Source organism: Castor canadensis, chromosome 3 (genome assembly GCF_047511655.1).
Source record: "Castor canadensis chromosome 3, mCasCan1.hap1v2, whole genome shotgun sequence".
Lineage (NCBI taxonomy): Eukaryota > Metazoa > Chordata > Mammalia > Rodentia > Castoridae > Castor > Castor canadensis.
This window is the reverse complement of record NC_133388.1, coordinates 159,609,523-159,627,467: the sequence shown is the minus strand read 5'-3', so window position 1 is coordinate 159,627,467 and position 17,945 is coordinate 159,609,523. Positions and strand designations below refer to the sequence as shown.

The 17,945-nt window shown below is 38.0% G+C and overlaps 1 protein-coding gene across 5 annotated transcripts in view; it reads left to right on the top strand.

Moving 5' to 3' along the window:
* The window catches only part of Stk3 (serine/threonine kinase 3), a 313,658-nt gene extending 307,938 nt beyond the window's left edge, over positions 1–5,720 (top strand). For all 5 annotated transcript variants that reach the window (XM_074068904.1, XM_074068900.1, XM_074068899.1 and 2 more), the window contains one exon: positions 4,351–5,720. In XM_074068904.1, coding sequence (XP_073925005.1) covers positions 4,351–4,509 — 159 coding nt within the window. In that variant the 3' untranslated portion in view covers positions 4,510–5,720. The remainder of the gene's footprint in view (positions 1–4,350) is intronic.
* Positions 5,721–17,945: the final 12,225 nt, after the last annotated feature.

The following is a 17,945-nucleotide window of genomic DNA, read 5'->3' as shown; positions in this document are numbered from 1 at the left end:
GATGACCTATCTATTGATGATAATGGAGTGTTAAAGTCTCCCACAACCACTGAGTTGGCATTTATCTATGCTTTTAGGTCTTTCAGGGTATGTTTGATGAAATTGGGTGCGTTGACATTGGGTGCATACAGATTGATGATTATTATTTCCTTTTGTTCTATTTCCCCTTTTATTAGTATGGAATGTCCTTCTTTATCGCATTTATCAATGTAGGTTTGAAGTCTACTTTGTCAGAGATAAGTATTGCTACTCCTGCCTGTTTTCGTGGGCCATTGGCTTGGTAAATCTTCTTCCAGCCTTTCCTACTAAGCCTATGCTTATTTCTGTCGGTGAGATGGGTCTCCTGTAAGCAAAAAATTGTTGGATCTTCCCTTTTAATCCATTTCATCAAGCGGTGCCTTTTGATGGGTGAATTAAATCCGTTAACATTAAGTGTTAGTACTGATAGGTATGTGGTGATTCCTGTCATTTAGTTGTCTTAGTTGTTTGAAGGTTTGATTGTGTGTACCTAAGTTGAAGTTACTCTCTTGCTTTTTCTTTTCCTGTGGTTTGGTGCTGCCTGTCTTTTCATGGTTAAGTTGGGTTTCACCTTCTGTGTGCAGAATCTCTTGAAGAATCTTTTGTAGTGGTGGCTTTGTGGTCACATATTGTTTTAGTTTCTGCTTATCATGGAAGACTTTTATTGCTCCATCTATTTTGAATGATAGTTTTGCTGGGTAGAGTATCCTGGGGTTGAAGTTATTTTCATTCAGTGCCCAGAAGATCTCACCCCACACTCTTCTTGCTTTAAATGTCTCTGTTGAGAAGTCTGCTGTGATTTTGATGGGTTTACCTTTGTATGTTACTTGTTTTTTCTCTCACAGCCTTCAATATTCTTTCCCTAGTTTCTGAACTTGTTGTTTAATGATGATATGTCATGGGGTAGTTCTATTTTGATCTGGTCTGTTAGGGTTAGGAGGTTTGCAGTTAGGCAGTTAGTGCTCAGAATAGGCATTGGCTAATTGGACGGAATACTAGGCTTCGTTGTTTTATGTATGGGAAGGCTGCTAAGATTAGGATTGACAGTACTAGGGCTACAACTCTGCTGAGTCCTGGAGGCCTCTTGCATCTGTATGTGAATATCTTTCTCTAGATTTGGGAAATTTTCCGTTATTATTTTGTTGAATATATTACGCATTCCCTTCGCTTGCACCTCTTCTCCTTCTTCGATGCCCATGATTCTCAAGTTTGGTCTTTTGATGGAGTCAGTGAGTTCTTGCATTTTCTTTTCACAGGTCTTGAGTTGTTTAATTAATAGTTCTTCGGTTTTTCCTTTAATTACCATTTCATCTTCAAGTTCTGAGATTCTGTCTTCTGTTTGTTCTGTTCTGCTGGATTGGCCTTCCGTTTTGTTTTGCAGTTCTTTTTCGTTCTTTTTTCTGAGGTTTTCCATATCCTGGGTTGTTTCCTCTTTAATGTTGTCTATTTTTATCCTGAGTTCATTTATCTGTTTATTCATCGTGTTCTCTGTTTCACTTTGGTGTTTATACAGTGTTTCTATGGTTTCCTTTTTTCTTCTTTTGCTTTTTCAAATTCTCTTATTTTTGTTGTCTTGGAATTTCTTGAGTGTCTCCTGTACATTTTGGTTGACCCTATCCAGTATCATCCCTATAAAATTCTCATTGAGTACCTGTAGTATGACTTCTTTTAAATTATTCTTGTGGGCTTCATTGGGCCCTTTGGCATAGTTTATCTTCATTTTGTTGGAGTCTCGATCTGAGTACCTGTTTTCTTCATTCCCCTCTGGTTCCTGTACTAATTTTTTGCTGTGGGGAAACTGGTTTCCCTGTTTTTTCTGTCTTCCCGTCATTGTCTTTGGTGTTGTTACTGTACTTGTACTGTGTGCAATTAAGTATTTTCTAGCTTGTAATAATAACAATGGTAATATTTAGAATGGAAGAGTGAGCAGAGATGGAAAGCAAGAAGTTAAAGGAAAGGGAAAAACAGACATGAGGAGAAAACAGAACAAGGAATCAAACAAGAAAGTTTCAAAGGTATAAACAGGATGCATTAGTGTACTAATCGACAGTAAGCTGAATAAGCATTAGAAAGACAGAGAGAGGATTGAAAATAAAAAAAATAAAGATAAGAATAAAAATAAAAAATAAGTAAATGAAAGAAATATCTTTATATAAAAATAAAATAAAATGAAAAATAGAAAATTTTTTTAAAAACACCAAAAAACCTCCAAGTTCAAATGCAATGATGTTTCAGTCTTAATAATTTGGGTGTCCATCTCAGTCTCCAATCCTGGAGTTGGTGCCTCAGATGTTGTTCTGTAGTTGTCATCAAAGGGGACACATAAAGTAGAACAAAACTACACACACACATACACACACACACACACACACACCACCAAGTGTCCCAAGTTCAAATGCAATACAGTTTCAGTAAGTTTTTCAGCATGCAGGTGTAATTCGGTTGTTCTCTCATCAAAGGTAGGGAGAAAAAGAGGAAAAAAAAAAAAAAGAGTCTGGAGACAGTTCTGAGAATGGTATCTGCAGCTGTGGCTTGCCTGCCCACTGCTGTCAGCCTGCTGTTGCTGGAGGCGTTATTTATGCAGATCTCTAGGGTGAGCTTAGCACTCACCTGGCCCTGCAGGCTTTGTTTACTCAGAGTTCTCCTGTGCGTGAGCCTCTGCTACAAGCTTTCCCCTTTCCAAGCACACTAGGACCCACTTTCTCAGGCCTGTGCATTTATTTACAGTTCATGTGGGAAGTGGGTCTTCCCCCCTCTCCTGTGCAGTTTTCCTCCCACCGCCACTTTTAGAAGCTTTCCTGCCGCTGATTACTGGGCGGTGCTGCTGCTCCTGCCAGCCACCATGTTTCTTTACAGTTCACATGGGAAGTGGGTCTTCCCTCCTCTCCTGTGGAGTTTTCCTCCCTCCACCACTCTCACAAGCTTTCCCGCACCTGGTTGCTGGGCGTGCGCCCCCGCTCCCACCTGCCCGGTTTGTTTATTTACAGTCCTGGGAAGGATTCCCTTCCCCCAGTCTTCGGTGCTCAGTGCACCTCACCTTCTTTCCCACGTGTCTTTATTGTTCTTATTGCTTATTAGTCAGTTTCTCTTTTTCCCCGGGTGGAGGTCAGTCTGTCCAGGGCGCTATGCTGCTCTGGCCCAGGCTTGTCTGTGGGAGTACTGCGGTACCGCGAAGCTCACCTTGTCCATGTCTTCCCAAGCCGTGTGGGCACGGGCGACTGGCGCTGGCTGGAGGTATGGAGGGGTCAAAGTTTTGCCTCTTCTCGGTGATTTTGCCTGCAAAGTGTGTCTCCAGCATCTCTCCAAGATTTCACTATAGTAGGCACGCTTTCTGCTTCCTCCCTCTAGCCGCCATCTTGGAATCCCACTGTAACAGTTTTTAAAGGAGACAGCTTTTTAAGTTTTTTTAATGTCAGTAAGATAAAAACTCCATGTATTAGGTGTATATTATGGGGTATCCTGGAGCACCAGATGACATCCCTAAAATATACTCTTCAGGAGATAATCTTTATCTTCCTGTTTTGATGTATAAATAAATTCAGTAAAGCTCAAGATGTTATAGATCCTGTTATACAGCAGGGAAGATTTTATCCCCTTACACTTAAGACATGAGGCCTTTTTCCTGCTGTTACACCAAAAGCCAGTAAAGAATATGCTTTTGTTTCCTCCTGAAGCCAACAAATTATAATGCATATGGTGAAAATTCCAGATGCACTTCATTTTCAAATTGGCCAAGCCCACATCAGAACTTACCAGTACATTGTCAGATCTGGTTTATTTTGAATCCTAACTTAAAACCTTATTTTATCAAGATATTTAGGGTAAAAATATTCTGAATAATGTGATTTTTTTTCTGTTTAACTGAATGCTTAAAACTTAGGCATTTGGTAAAATGAAAGATAAAACTGTTCATTCAACTTTTATTCAGTATTGAGTGATCTCTGTAAGAGTCCATGATTATTGCAGCACTCTTTAGTTGGCCAGGGCCTGAGAGATGAGAGTGACTAGCCCACGAACATATCTCGAATATCTATTTATTGACAGTGGTGCATTTGTCTTTGTGCTTTTTTAAATTAATTGATACATTTCATCAGCTTATTTCTTTCATTTGTTCTTCAAAGCAGAAGTGTTGATTTTGTTACAAATGACTTGAGGTGCTTGCAAGGTGTGGCTTCTGGGTTCTTCAAGGAAGGAATTCCTGTTTTAATTATAAACCACACATCAAATATGAGATAAAGAATTTCCTACAATATTTATGCTAAAATTCATTAGATATTAATGTACTGTAGATAATTTCACTATATTAATATCTTTTGTTTTTTCTATGTCCAGTTAAAAAATCTAAGTTTAGAAGAACTACAGATGCGATTAAAAGCACTGGACCCCATGATGGAACGAGAAATAGAAGAGCTTCATCAAAGATACACTGCAAAAAGACAGCCCATTCTGGATGCAATGGATGCTAAGAAAAGAAGGCAGCAAAACTTTTGAGTCTATTTTCTTCTCTGTTTTAATAGCTACTCTGGAGACCAAGAAACCACTAAGAACTGAAGGAATAATGTGACTATTTTAATCCCTAAGATGTATGCTCTTCAACTAGGCAAAAGTCAAAAACTTAAGATGGTACATACCTAGGTAAATTCCCAAAGGTAGAATTTACAATCATATCCACTGTGCTTTCTGTTTTAAATGATGAGGACAATAGAAACATGTTCTTCTCTTTCCCTGTCAGCTGTTACACCAGCAATAAAATTGATCTAAAATGGAGGCTGTATTTAGAGTCCTTGAAAATCCAAAGCTGTTGTTTAATTGTATAGCACTAAAGGGCTTTATGTTACAATAGTCTTTTTTTTTTCTATCTAGAAGCCTATTTATTGTATCCCCTTAGCTAGACTTATTTATTTATGCTATTTCACTTTTTGTTTTTAAAAGACAAGATCAGAATAGTTTTGGTGAAGATAGGAACAAATTCATAGATGATAACATACAACCAAATAAGCAGGGAGCTATGGGGTACATTCCTTGATATCCAGGATAGTTTTCCAATAGAAACAAAGCAATAATAGTGGTATTACCCAAATGGGGTAGACATTTTTTATATTGAAGCAATAATTTCATTTTTACCTTTTGAAACTTTAATGTTTTGAATTTGATATTTGGTACAAATAGAACTATATATTATTTAGGTCAAACAGAGCTATAATGTTTAAAACCAAAGAAGTCAATGGAATCCTTGCACAAAAAAGATGTAATACTTTAAAAGAAATGAAACCTTAAGACAAATGTAATTGGTTAATATTGTTTCATGTTTTGTGTATAGGTCTGATAGCTAAATTGAATCAAACTGTTACAAGCTCATCAAATTTATTTCTATTGAAAATGTGCTCTAATGTCACAGGACTTTTTGTTGATTTCATTTATTTCCTGGGAATTGGCAAACATCATGTTTCTGATGATAACAAAACAGTAAAAATATTTGTACTGAAATGTGCAAGCCTTGGGAACTGAAAAGAAAAAAGATTAAAACCATTAAAAAGAAACTCATTTCTAGGCTGAATGAACATTTGTATAATTGAACTGGGACCAGTTGTTTCCTAAGCTACATATGGCCATCTTGACAGTGATTGTTCTTTTATGTGTTTAATTGCAATGTGTAAGTCAGAAAGACAAATAAACTTTTCTGTGCCATCCAGCACATTTAACCTCTATATCTTTTTTAAAACTTATGACCTGGCCTCTGTCTTTTCCAAGCAAGGAAAGTATGTTCAGCAGAACTGGCTACATGAGTTATTCCCCACGTAAGCTCCAGGCCCATCCCAAGTTGGCAGGGTGTCATCCTGTCATCGACACCCAGGGACACACTGAGGCAACATTTGTGCTCACCACTGTGGGAGAGGACCTGGCCTCTGCCAGCAGTGACACATTTCAGATCAGCCACAACTCAGTATTCAGAACTAGTTACTTGGCCCTGTCTGATTTCCAGGAAGTAGGAGGGTACAGCCTTACCATGTGGCTGGAGTTCACTAACACCTGCCATAGAAGGTAAGGTGTGTTACCACAAGAAAGCTTGTATTCTTTTCTAAAATGGTATTCATGTCCAAGGTAATGCCCAGAAGTAAAACATATCTCTGCTATGTTGAGTGCTTACAAATAATATGTTATATAATTGCATATAAACTATAAGATTATAAAAACAGTGGCAAATATCAAAAAGTGTATAGTTTATTGAAAATAAGATATATGAGGGCTGACTTTGCACTTACCAGAGCTTTGTATAATGCATTAAGAAAATGCTTTTACTTTTGTACTTTAGCTAAGCTTTCTTGGAGTCTGTTTGGGACAAGCAGATGAGTTAATCATCTCAACTTTTTCCTTTTTTGTTCCCCCCCCCCTTTTTTGTGAGACTGGGGTTTGAACTCAGGGCTTTGTGCTCACAAAGCAGGTGCTCTACCACTTGAGCCACACCTCCAGTCTATTTTGCTCTGATAATTTTGGAGCTGGGGGGGGGGGTCTCTCAAGTTATTTGGCCAGGCTGGCCTCAAACCATTACCCTCCAATCTCAGCCTCCCAAGAAGTTAGGATTATAGGCATGAGCCACCAGCGTACCCAGCTTGTTTTTCTTTTCACCAACCTAATACCCTGCCCAGTATGATGGAATCAAATGACTGATTTGCTATCATCCAAGTAAAACCACCTATGTGAAATGGACAGAAACTGAAGGTGATTTCTCTCCAGTTTGCTAAATGAGACCTGTTAACCACTTTTACTAATTTAGTCTGGACAAGAGTCCTCCTTTTAATAATGTGCTCCATTCATATTGTAATTTTTATGTAAATAGATTTTATACCGTATTGTTACATTGTATCTAATTTAAATAGATACACAGATGCATATATTTAAGAGAATTTAAAGCAATATTGTTTTATTTTAGAGCTGTATGAAATGAGTCAAAATATTGTTAGGATAATCTATCTTAAAATTTTTCTTACCTTCTCACTCTTTGTCCCTACCAAAAAAAAAATAAGAACTTAAGACACATTTTGAAGAACCTCAAACCATGAAAGTAACCTTCAAGCCTTGCTAAGCCTTGATTATTCATAACATTTAGGAAAGAGAATACTTGAGTTATTTTAATGAGTTTAAGACGAAACTTTTTTTTTTTTTTACATTGGTTACCAAGAACTTTCCAAAAATAAGTAAGCACACTTTCTGCATGGCCCATCCTTTAGTAGTGTTGTGTGTGTAATCGAAAGCTAATGAGTCAAGGTCTCGTCTCACTTAAAAAGCCAGCATTACTGTATACACTGTCCTGTAGATGAGGACTCTTTCTACTTGATTGAATGAGCTTAGATGACTCATTTCCACAGAATCACAATACAGTCATGCAGCTTATTTTAGCATACTCTTACGTGAAAAATAGGAGTAACTTTGGCCAATATAAATTGGGGAAGAAAACATATTTTTTAAATGTATTTCAAAATAATGAAATCTATTGTTTAGGGGCACTTATTGTGTCAGACACTGTGCTGAACAACCTTACATAGTTCACTTATGTGCTTTTGTTTTTCTTCTGCTTATTTACTGAATCATACCCTCAAGGAGCATGGTTTAAAGCCATGCGCTATTCACTGACAGGAATAATATAATATACTAATAAGATAATTTTAACTTAGTCATAGGAAATCTTTTCAAATTGCTGATGCACGGACATTTAATAAGAATACTATTTTTGTTTCTTATATGTTAAACATTAATCATTAAAGTAAATCCTGCTGTGCCTGGTGGTTCATACATGTAATTCCTGCTACATGAGAGGGGGAGATAGGAGGATTATGGTTTGAGGTCAGCCCAAACAAAAAGTTAACAAAACTCTATCTCAAAAAACAAGCTGCTGGAAGCGAGGGGGTGGGGGCAATAAGGAGGGGGTGGGGGGAAAGAGAAGGGGCAGGGGGAAAGTGGGGGAGTAATGACCCAATCATTGTATGCACATATGAATAAAGGAAATTTTTTAAAAAACAAGCTGGGTGTGGTAGCACATGCCTGTAATCTCAACTATGCAGGAGGCATAGTTAGGAAGATCACACTCTGAGGAGGATCACAAAAGTCTGAAACCAAATCTGAAAAATAAACTAAAGTAAAAAGGGCTAGAGAGGCATAGGTGAAGTGGTACAGTGCTTGCCTAGCAAACATGAGTCCCTGATTTCAAACCCAAGTACTACAACAAAATTGTTTAAAAATAAAATAAATCCTGAAAATACTGATATTCTAAATAGAACTTTTTTTTAAAAAAGCAGTTTACATTACTAAACTGTTATTAGCCATGGATACTTGATTAGGTATTTTATCAAAATGCTATTTTGCAGTCCAAGGGTGGTTTTTGGTTTTTTTGGTTTGGCACAAAAGGCTGGAGTCGGGTTTAATGGGAACCGTTTTTCTTTGCTGTTTGAGCAGTGTGATGAGGCCTGGGCCCAGGGGATTTTTATGTGCGTTACTCAGGTACTCTGATGCCACTGATAGGTCAGATTCTCCTGCGCCACCAAAATAATGTCAACCTCTGCCAGCCACTCCCCACCTCCTGTCAGGGTCACAAAGAGACACCAAGAGGAGCAGCCTAGAGCCATTCACTTCTTTCACCTCTTGGAAAACAAGCCCACATTCACGCTGTTCTCACAATGGGCTGTATCATTAGTCAGACTTTGCCACTACTTTCTTCATTTCATTAAATTATCTAAATTTAAAACTGATTCTTTTCCCTCCCTTTTCTGCTCACAGAATATTGTCTGCCAACTGAGAATGAATGCTGCTTCTTGGTACTCAAGGCCTGCAGTCAACCAACATGGTGGCCTCATTCCCATTGTTTCCTTATTTGAGACCTTTCTTCCACCTCTACTGTATTTTACTTATCTTCTTTCTGGGTTGTGAAGTTCTCGAAGGCGGAGATGTTTGTCCATCTTGTTTTGTATGGTGTATTAGCTATAATTAAGTATTAAAGTTCCACTGACTGCAGTGAGCTCAAGCAATAGAATTGCCATCATTGATCATATAGGCTGCTTCCCTTCAGTAGTTAATCCCTGTAACAGCAACCATCATATCAGCAGTTTTTGAGTATCTGTTAAGCCAGGTACTTTTAATACATTATCTCAGAACTTCATAAGCTGTATATTCCTTCTGAGAAAGAAAAGGAAGACTGAAAGGAAAGGATTGAGGAGGTTAAATGAGTTCACACAGCTAGTTAATGCCAGTGTGGGCTTTGAACTTCCATCTGTCTGTCTCCAAATCTTTGCTTTTTCCACTAGACCACATTGCCTAATAAACACAGGTGGGCTGGCTCTAGTATGGACCAAGTTGCTAAGCCTGCTGAGTGAGCTATCTCAGAAGGCAATAATTAAGATGTAGGAGAGGACCATTATTAGCTCATTTTACCTTTTTCACATTTTAATGGGAAACTACATTTCTGAAATGGCATCCTTTCTTTGTATGTGTAAGAAAAATGTTTTGTAGGATGTATTTATCCAAATTCCAAGATGAGGTATACAAAAACTTTTTCCCTGTATTGTTAGGACATGTGTGGAGTTTTTGTGCCTTGACTACTATGCTTTCTGTAAACTATAATGTATTCTGTCCTATCCCTTACCAGTTTTTCTTTGATAATGACTACTTTCGAGAAACATTAATCAGCATAGCAGAAGGAGCCTGGTCTCAGAAGTTATATGACCCGGGTTCAAATCCCAGTTCTTCCTTTATACTCTTAGGCAAAAATTGCCATTCAGCCAATCTGCATTTCAATATCTTTATCCGTAATAATGCAGTAATTGTCTTGTCATAGGGCACATGGATATTAGCTTCAAACATAAACTTTTAAGCTGGGTGTGGCAGGGTGGTTCACACCTGTAATCCCAGCTACTTGGGAGGTAGTTATAGGAGGATGGAGGTCCACAGCCCACCCAAGCAAAAAGCACAAAACCCTATCTGAAAAATAACTAAAGCAAAAGGGCTGGGGACATGGCTCCAGTGGGAGGCCCTGAGTTCAAACCCCAGTACCACCAAAAAACAAATAAATAAATAAACTTTTTACCCTTTCTAATTTGATGCATTGTTTAACAAGAATAAAGAAAAAGGCTCTATTCATTGATAGGCAAATTTGTTGCAACATCTAAAGTGAATTAGACTCTCCTAGAATCCAGATATGTTTTCTCTTAAGGGCCAAATTTATTCTGAGTGATTCACACTGAGGAAAGTCTGTCATATTTAATTCTTCAGAGTATGTCCTTTATACATAGAGCAACGTTGTGTTAAGCTAACCTTTGCTTCACCTTCTCTTTAAGACTATTTTTTGAAAGTTTAATACATTAAAACCAGGTATTTATTACTTTTATATTGCATTTGCCATTTCTGAATAATACAAAGTAGAGGCAAGTAGTAACACTTCATAAAAATGTTGTGTCCCCATTCCTTTTCCTAAGACCCAGCCCTCCTGCAAATAATCCCTCCAACCCCTTCCAGAACTCTGTCCTAAATAGAACATGTACATATGTCATAAATAGTAAATTATGAAAAAATAGCAAGAATCAATTGTTTTTCTTATAAAAAAAAAAAGAATATGGTAGCAAAGACAGGCAGCCCAAAACTGGCCAGGTTAGTGGTTAAGACCAGAGTCTATAGCCTGACTTGTGAAAACCCATCAGGAAATTCCAAATTTATGCTCTTAAAGCTTTTTTTCCTCACTGAAGTTTTGGTATTCTTGGTCCTTTAGAAATATGAATCATGTAATTGACTTGGTCCCAATTCACTTTGGCTCCAGGAAGCTCAAAATCAAGTTTATATTTTAATTGATTTATAGAAGTTTATAATCTGTGTATCTACATTTCCCTCAGTCTGTGTTTTTGAAAACTGAAAATATTTTTTAAAAGAAATATCGGGAAGTATGAGTTTTTTCCCTGCACTCAGGAAGATCTGCTTCCATATGGTATAATCTTTATATTTTTCTCATAGGGTTCTTCTGAGTGTCAAACACGGTAATGATTGTCAAGGCGACTTGTTCAGATCCTGGACCTAGCACACTGCTGGATTCCTCACATGGAGTTACACCACCTGGCAGGAGGGGGAACTCTCCAGGAGACTGAGGTGACTCCCGTACTTCCTCTTCTGGAAGGAACCAAGATAGGAAATACCATAATCCTGTCCTTGTGACCTCTTCAAGTCACATTTACACAAAAACTGATTCAAGTTAACTGGGCAAGCACCTTCTAGCCCCAGGTCAACCAATAAGTCAGAATCTCCCAAAGACCTAACTCTGTATTTTTCCACTGTTAGTCTTTTATTCATAAGCCAGTTCATATCCTCTATGGAAAGAGAAGGATATGAATTTTAAAAAAAAGAAGGAAAAATGGGGTTTTCTTCAGCATGATATGAATGACAATTTAAACAAGAATTAAAGTGTCATACCCCACGTTTCCTTTTTATGAGGAAACAATAAAAGCTAATGAGTTCTACAATTTTTCTAGTAGAAAACCCAGTGCCTGCTCATGTTTAAACCAAGCAACTAGTTGTCTTTTAAATTTTTATAGAATTTTCCAAGGTGAATTGTGATTAGTTGAGTGGAAGCTAAATAAAACCTGAGACTAGAGCTCTCAGCTTTTAAATATTCTCTAACATTTAAAATGTTCCAGTGTGTATACAGAGCATTCTGGATGGGCAATCCTGCAGCTGTGCATTTTTCAGTCTTTCCATTTATTCCATGACAGCTTTCTTTCCTATTTAAAAAGAAAATATTCTTGGCAAGAATATTCAAATGAGAAGACATAATAGCACTTGGAACAGAAGACTTTGATGTAAAAAAAAAAAAAAAGATACCCTAAGGAATCTGAAATGTAGAACTGTTTCATTATTAATGAAGAGATGAGAAAATTCATGAAATCATTCTCTGGTGACTTTGAAAAAAATACATAGTTTATTTTTTAAATATACCAGCTAATGACATCAGTTGACATATTTAGAATGTGATGTTTGAAAATTCTACCTGACAAAGAGCTGATATTAACAGACTACCTAACTGAGGCCTCAGAGTTGCTGCAAGACTTTTCAATGTTGAGGGTGAGTTATTTGTCAGAGCGAGTCCTCATTTGGAGTGTGATTTGAATTTGAATATACCAGGCAGTCACAGAAGTCTAAGCACAATATTTTTTAAAGATCTTAGTGCAAAATTATTTCAATTTCACACAAGTCTAACAGGTTACTACTTTTCATTGTTTGATGAACTCTGATATTCTACCTAGTCCCTTGACATTGACCCAAAGCAGGGGTAACAAATGTATACAGCATATACAAGAATACACAACGTTCATGCACCGTACACACTTCCAACTTGACTGAACAGAAACCATAGATTTTCCTGCCAGAAAAGGGCTACCCTTCCCCAATCCAATTTAATGTAAATTCATTTCTTTAATTCTTGAGGTTGTTCTGAAAGACAAAAAAAGTTTCTCTCTGTTGGAACTCCTCAAAGGGAGATATCTTTGAAGCACATCACTAACTTGCTGCACAGTGAGTTACTCAGTCCCTCCTCTAAAATTCTCCTTCTTTACCAAGAGGAGAAGACAGCTCAGAGCATTATGGAACATTAATGAGACATGCACAGAAGGCCCTCAGAATACTAACTGGCATCCAATGAGCACTGGTGATTTGCACTTTCTTTATTCATCAACAAACAACTATTGAGCATCAACTATGTGCCACTTTCTCTGCGAAGTGTGAATACAGAAATAAAGGCAATGTGGTTCCTGCCCAACAGCTGGTACTTAAAACCTGGAGTAAGCATGGAGACCAAATTGCAGCAAGAGAGACAGAAACACTGAGTCTTGAGTCTTAGAAAGGCAGGAGGGAGAGAGAAGAGCATTTTGGGGTGTACAAAACATACAGAAAGGCACAGAGATGGAAAAGACTATTTAGTGTATTGTTCAGTGTCTACGTTCATTACAGAATGAAAGCATTTAGAGAAAATGCACTGTGGATAATTTGTCTTGCTCTCTGTATCATGACTTAGGAAAGGTCATGGAATCATCTGATCGGTTTTCAGCATTTTCTACTTTTGGATAGAACCCAGGGCCTCGAGCATGTTAGGCAAATGCTGTACTACCGAGTTACACCCCCAACCCCAATTTTCTTTTAATCAAGGCAATTTGTAAAGAAGGATGTATCAAGTATAGCAAAGTAGCATAAATTAAGACAAATGAAAAAAGATAAATGGAAACCAAATGTAAAAAGGCAATCTGGATCATATTAATGAAAAATTGCTTACCATGAATTTGGTCTAAAGCTTCCTAGAAGCCAAAGTGCAGAAGGAAACCAGCAACAGATTGCATTGGCCACTTGAAATGTAGCTGGTCCAAACTGAGATGTGCTGTGAAGATAAAATACACATTGTGTTTCAAAGACAATACAAAAAATGTAAAAGTATAGTAGTTTTAAATATTTATTATCTGCTGAATAATATTTTGGCTGTGTTAAGTTAAAATAGTTTGTTAAAATTAATTTTTCCTGTTTCTCCTTTTTTTAATGTGGATGCAAATTGTCTTATTATCTAAAAGCATTTACCAGCTGATGAATGTGTAAACACAACATGGTATATCCCACCACAGACTATGACTGAGAACAAAAAGGAAGAAAATAATGGGTAGGGATCTTCCTTTTGGGATGATGAAAATATTCTAAAATTGATTATGGTAGTTATTGTATAAGTCTTTAAACATATTAAAAAACATTGAATTCTGAACTTATAAGAAGGAATACATTATATTCTATATAATAGTCATAAAGATAAAAACTCTTGAACTTCAGACAACAGAAGATAAAAGCACAAAAGTCAATTAGTACCAAAATAAGGTACCTCTAAGGGAACCCATTGGCTAGGACACCACCAATATGTAATGCAATATCAATATTTAATTATCAATAGTCTCATAGTAAACACACGAGTGAATTTTGTAGGTCTGTCTTTTTGGATGTTTCAATATTTGCTAGTGGCATCGTGCTTGATTCAGTAAATACCTATATATGCTAATGGCTCCCAAATTCTTACCTTCAGCCCAGAATGCTCCTTAAAATTCCAAAGCCAGGCATTGTTAATGCCTTCCATATATCTCCACTTCATCATGACCAAGCATTCCTCCCCCTGTGTTTTTGGCACAGTTGCTGCCACTATCTTCCATCCAGTCACCAATGCTAGAAACCTGGGAGTCCTCAAGTCTTCATTGCCTTTTACTTACACCATTCTGTCTCAATGCAGGCTTCCAAATAGTTCTCCAAGTTGTCCTCTTTATTTTCCCTCCTCTGTCCTTTAGGCCCTCATCATCTGCCTGGGCTACTACCACAGCTCTTTGATTGGTCTCTCCTGCAGGCCTGTTCCTCTTAAGTCAACTCCACCACCATCTGCAGACACAATCAACATAGGATGCCATAGCTTTCCAAGATAAAGTTCATTAAAGAAAACATTGCTCTTTGTGACCTGGATCTTGCCTTCCTCTGCTCTCTCATCTTTCAACACCTCCTCAGTGGCCCATGTGAGCTGGGGCTCCTTCCCACTCTCCTGAAGCTGAAGTGTCCAAGTGCCTTCATCCTGTCAGCTCCTCTCAGAACCCTCTCCCTCGTGCACAGATACGGCTCACTTTCACTGCGCCTTCCATGTTGTGTTAGCATATCTACTTATTTATTTCTCTATCATCCATGCCAATTGTAAACTGCCTGAGGGCCAGGACCAAGCCCACATTTTGCTCATTTCCATAGCAGCAACACAGGCTTAAAAAGTGCTGAAATCTGGGTAAACCACAGGTAGAAGAAATGTAATTTAAAGTTTGAGTCTAGGCAAATGGTTAAAAGTCCTAGAAGCCAGTTTTTAAGTGTCAAATGCCCTTGTTTGTCTCCATGAGGACATGGATCATGTCTATTTTGTTCACTGCTGGGTTTCCAATGTCATCCAGTACTTACTGGATAGATGAATGGGAAGACGAATGAACAGAAATGCAGGCAGAGAAATGCCTTGAAAACAAATTGCTTTTATGAAAATAAGCCTGACAGTCACAAAATTCTATCTATGTAATCTCCCAAATCTAACTCAGATCACTCAGTGTCCAATAACCTGGAACCTGGGGCAGCATTTATTTTGCCCTTGAGCAAATAATTAACCAATCAGTCATGAATGATTAGATGACAAATCCTGCATCCTAAGGCCAGAATGAATAGACCCTGTTTCTAAAGGGAGCATCTTGTCAGTGTGGTGTGAAAATGCTCCCGTCTCTGCATTCTTCAGAAAGCAAGTCTACACTGATTAGTATAAAACAGACCGATGCCTCACATCTGCTTCACAAAATATAAATGAGAGTTGACTTTTATCCTTATGGCTCTGTGGGAAATGGTATAGAAATCTGAATGAAAATTAAGGAGCATCTATATTTTTCAGATAATCTCAGCACTTCTTGAATTATGGGAACCAATTCCAGTACCAAAAAGTTTTATAAAATACAATATTCGGTTTGTAAGTGGAAAAAAATAAAAACATACTTGGATGCAGCACAGTTAGAGCAATAATATATTGCTACTAGTTCTTTTTTGATATTTTAAAAACTTGTTATATGTGATTGATAAACAAAATCCAAGCATTGATAAGAGAATGACATTTATCACACCAAAATAGTAGAATTGGTATTATCTGTACTTCTCCTAAACTGCTGTATCAGGGAATGAGTTTAATGATAGGAAATTCTCAGTCAGTTTAACTACACCTTCAGATGTAGGAGCCAGAAACCCTGCTTTGTCCTTATTCCCACTTATTCCCTAAAACTATGATGAAAAAGGCAGGAGCCTTCAGGAAAGTACTTCAGTGGTTTGACTTGGCATTTCCAGAAATGTCATTCATTCAGCAAACATTCAGGGAAATGAACTGTGTTCTAGAAACTTATGTGCCAGAAAAGTTCAGATGATTGGAACAGGGTCCGTGCAGTTGTAGTTTCTAACAGGAAAGAATAAGGTGCTTTGGGAGCTTGGAGAACTGGAGGTATGGGGAAGTTTTTGTTAGTTCAGGAATGGGGGCCCAGGGTTCATTCAATTATGACAGAGCAGTGGTGATGAAGAAAATGGGAAGATCCAAGAACTATTTAGGAAATTAAACCAGTAGAGCTAGTAGACTAAAAGGATTTGGGAAGTATAAGGGGAAAAAACATGAGAGATCAAACCCAGGGTTGGGGATGCAACTTAGTGGAAGAGCCCTTGCCTAGCATGCACGAGGCCCTGGGTTTGATCTGCAGCACTGAAAAAAAAAAGTGAGAAGCCAGAGATAGCTCTGAGGACTGCAACTTGGACCACCCAAACAGGGATAAGTTCGTTGGAATAGAAGTAGATTCAAGGATAGGAAAATGAGTTCAGAGTTGAATGTATTGAACTTCAGATGACTGTGCGATCCCAGGAGTAAGCATCCTGGAGTCAGTTGGAAACCTGTGTCCAGAGCTGTAAGGAAGGGGCAGTCCTGGAAATGAAGACTTCTGTTGTAAGGTAAAGAAGTGGATAAAAGGTACCACAGAGATTGTGCTACATGGCGTAGCAGGGGTTAGGGGGATGGGGAGAGGAAGAGCAAGAATAAACTCTAAGGGAAGAGAACTAGAATGTCAGAATAGCCAACAAATTTGACACTAGTCCAGGAGGTGTGGTATGGAGCTAGAAACCAAGGAAGAGGTGCCAGCACCTGTTATGGCACCTGACAGATTCTCAATAGATGTGGTTAAACAAAAATGTGGAAGATAAATACTGATTTCCATCTGACTTTAAAGCAAGCCCTTAAAATTGTGTTGACGTATTTTACAGTGGTTGTAACTGTTGACTTTGGAGCCAGAGAGGAGTGGGCTATAGCTCAGCTCTGCCACCTTCCAGTGGGATGGCCTTGGACAAGGTTCCTAGACTCTAAACAAAGTTATTACCCACCTTACTAATTGACCGTTAGAGGGAATGGCTGGATGAACTTTGGTCCAACCACACAGTGCACTTAAAAAGAATGAGGTTGATCTTTATAAACTGCTGTGGGAAAAACCCTCTGGGTAACATTGCAGCGTTTCCAGAATGGAGTCATCTATAAAACCACCCTTACGTCCTCTAGGTATAAAGGTTTGCATGTAAATTCATGCAAAGCTCTGGAGGAATGAACACAAACACAGTAACAGCTGTTGCTCTGGGGAAGGGACTGGCTTTGGGAGGTGGTGGTCATGTGGGTTTTGAGTTTTTCTCTAAGGTTTGATTTTTTATGACAAATGTATTCAACTACTACTTGTACAATTACAAATTAGTACACCTTAAAATTTAAAATATTTTAACTATTACTTACCTTCTAGTGATGTGAGAAAGGTTAAAATGACACACTGACTAAAACATTTTACTGGCACAGAGAATGCTCTTGTTACATAAACCATACACACCACACCTGTTGAGGTTGCCTGAAAATGCAGTGGGAACCATCCTTTCTGACCACTGGCTCAGTGCCCACCTCTTCCTTTCTTCACAAGGGCCCTCTCTAGAAAGTTGATGTTTATGTGTGTCATTGGGCTAGATCTTCACCCTCTCTGTGTTTTAGATTTCTCTGCTACCACTGGGAATAATGCTTTAGAAAAATAAATGCATGAATACCTATGAAGCTCTTGAAACAATACTTATCAAATATTAACATCATCACCCTTATACTTTAGCTAAGAAGACAATTATTCAAAAAGATATTGCTTAACCAAATTCTCACCACTAGTACATGTCTGACCTAGGGTTTTAATAACCATCTCTGAAAGTAGTTTTGCACGGTACCATTGGGTGGTGGCACACACACACACACATGCACACACACACAAACACAAATACGCATATATGATAAAACAATAGAAAATAAAATATGGACCATG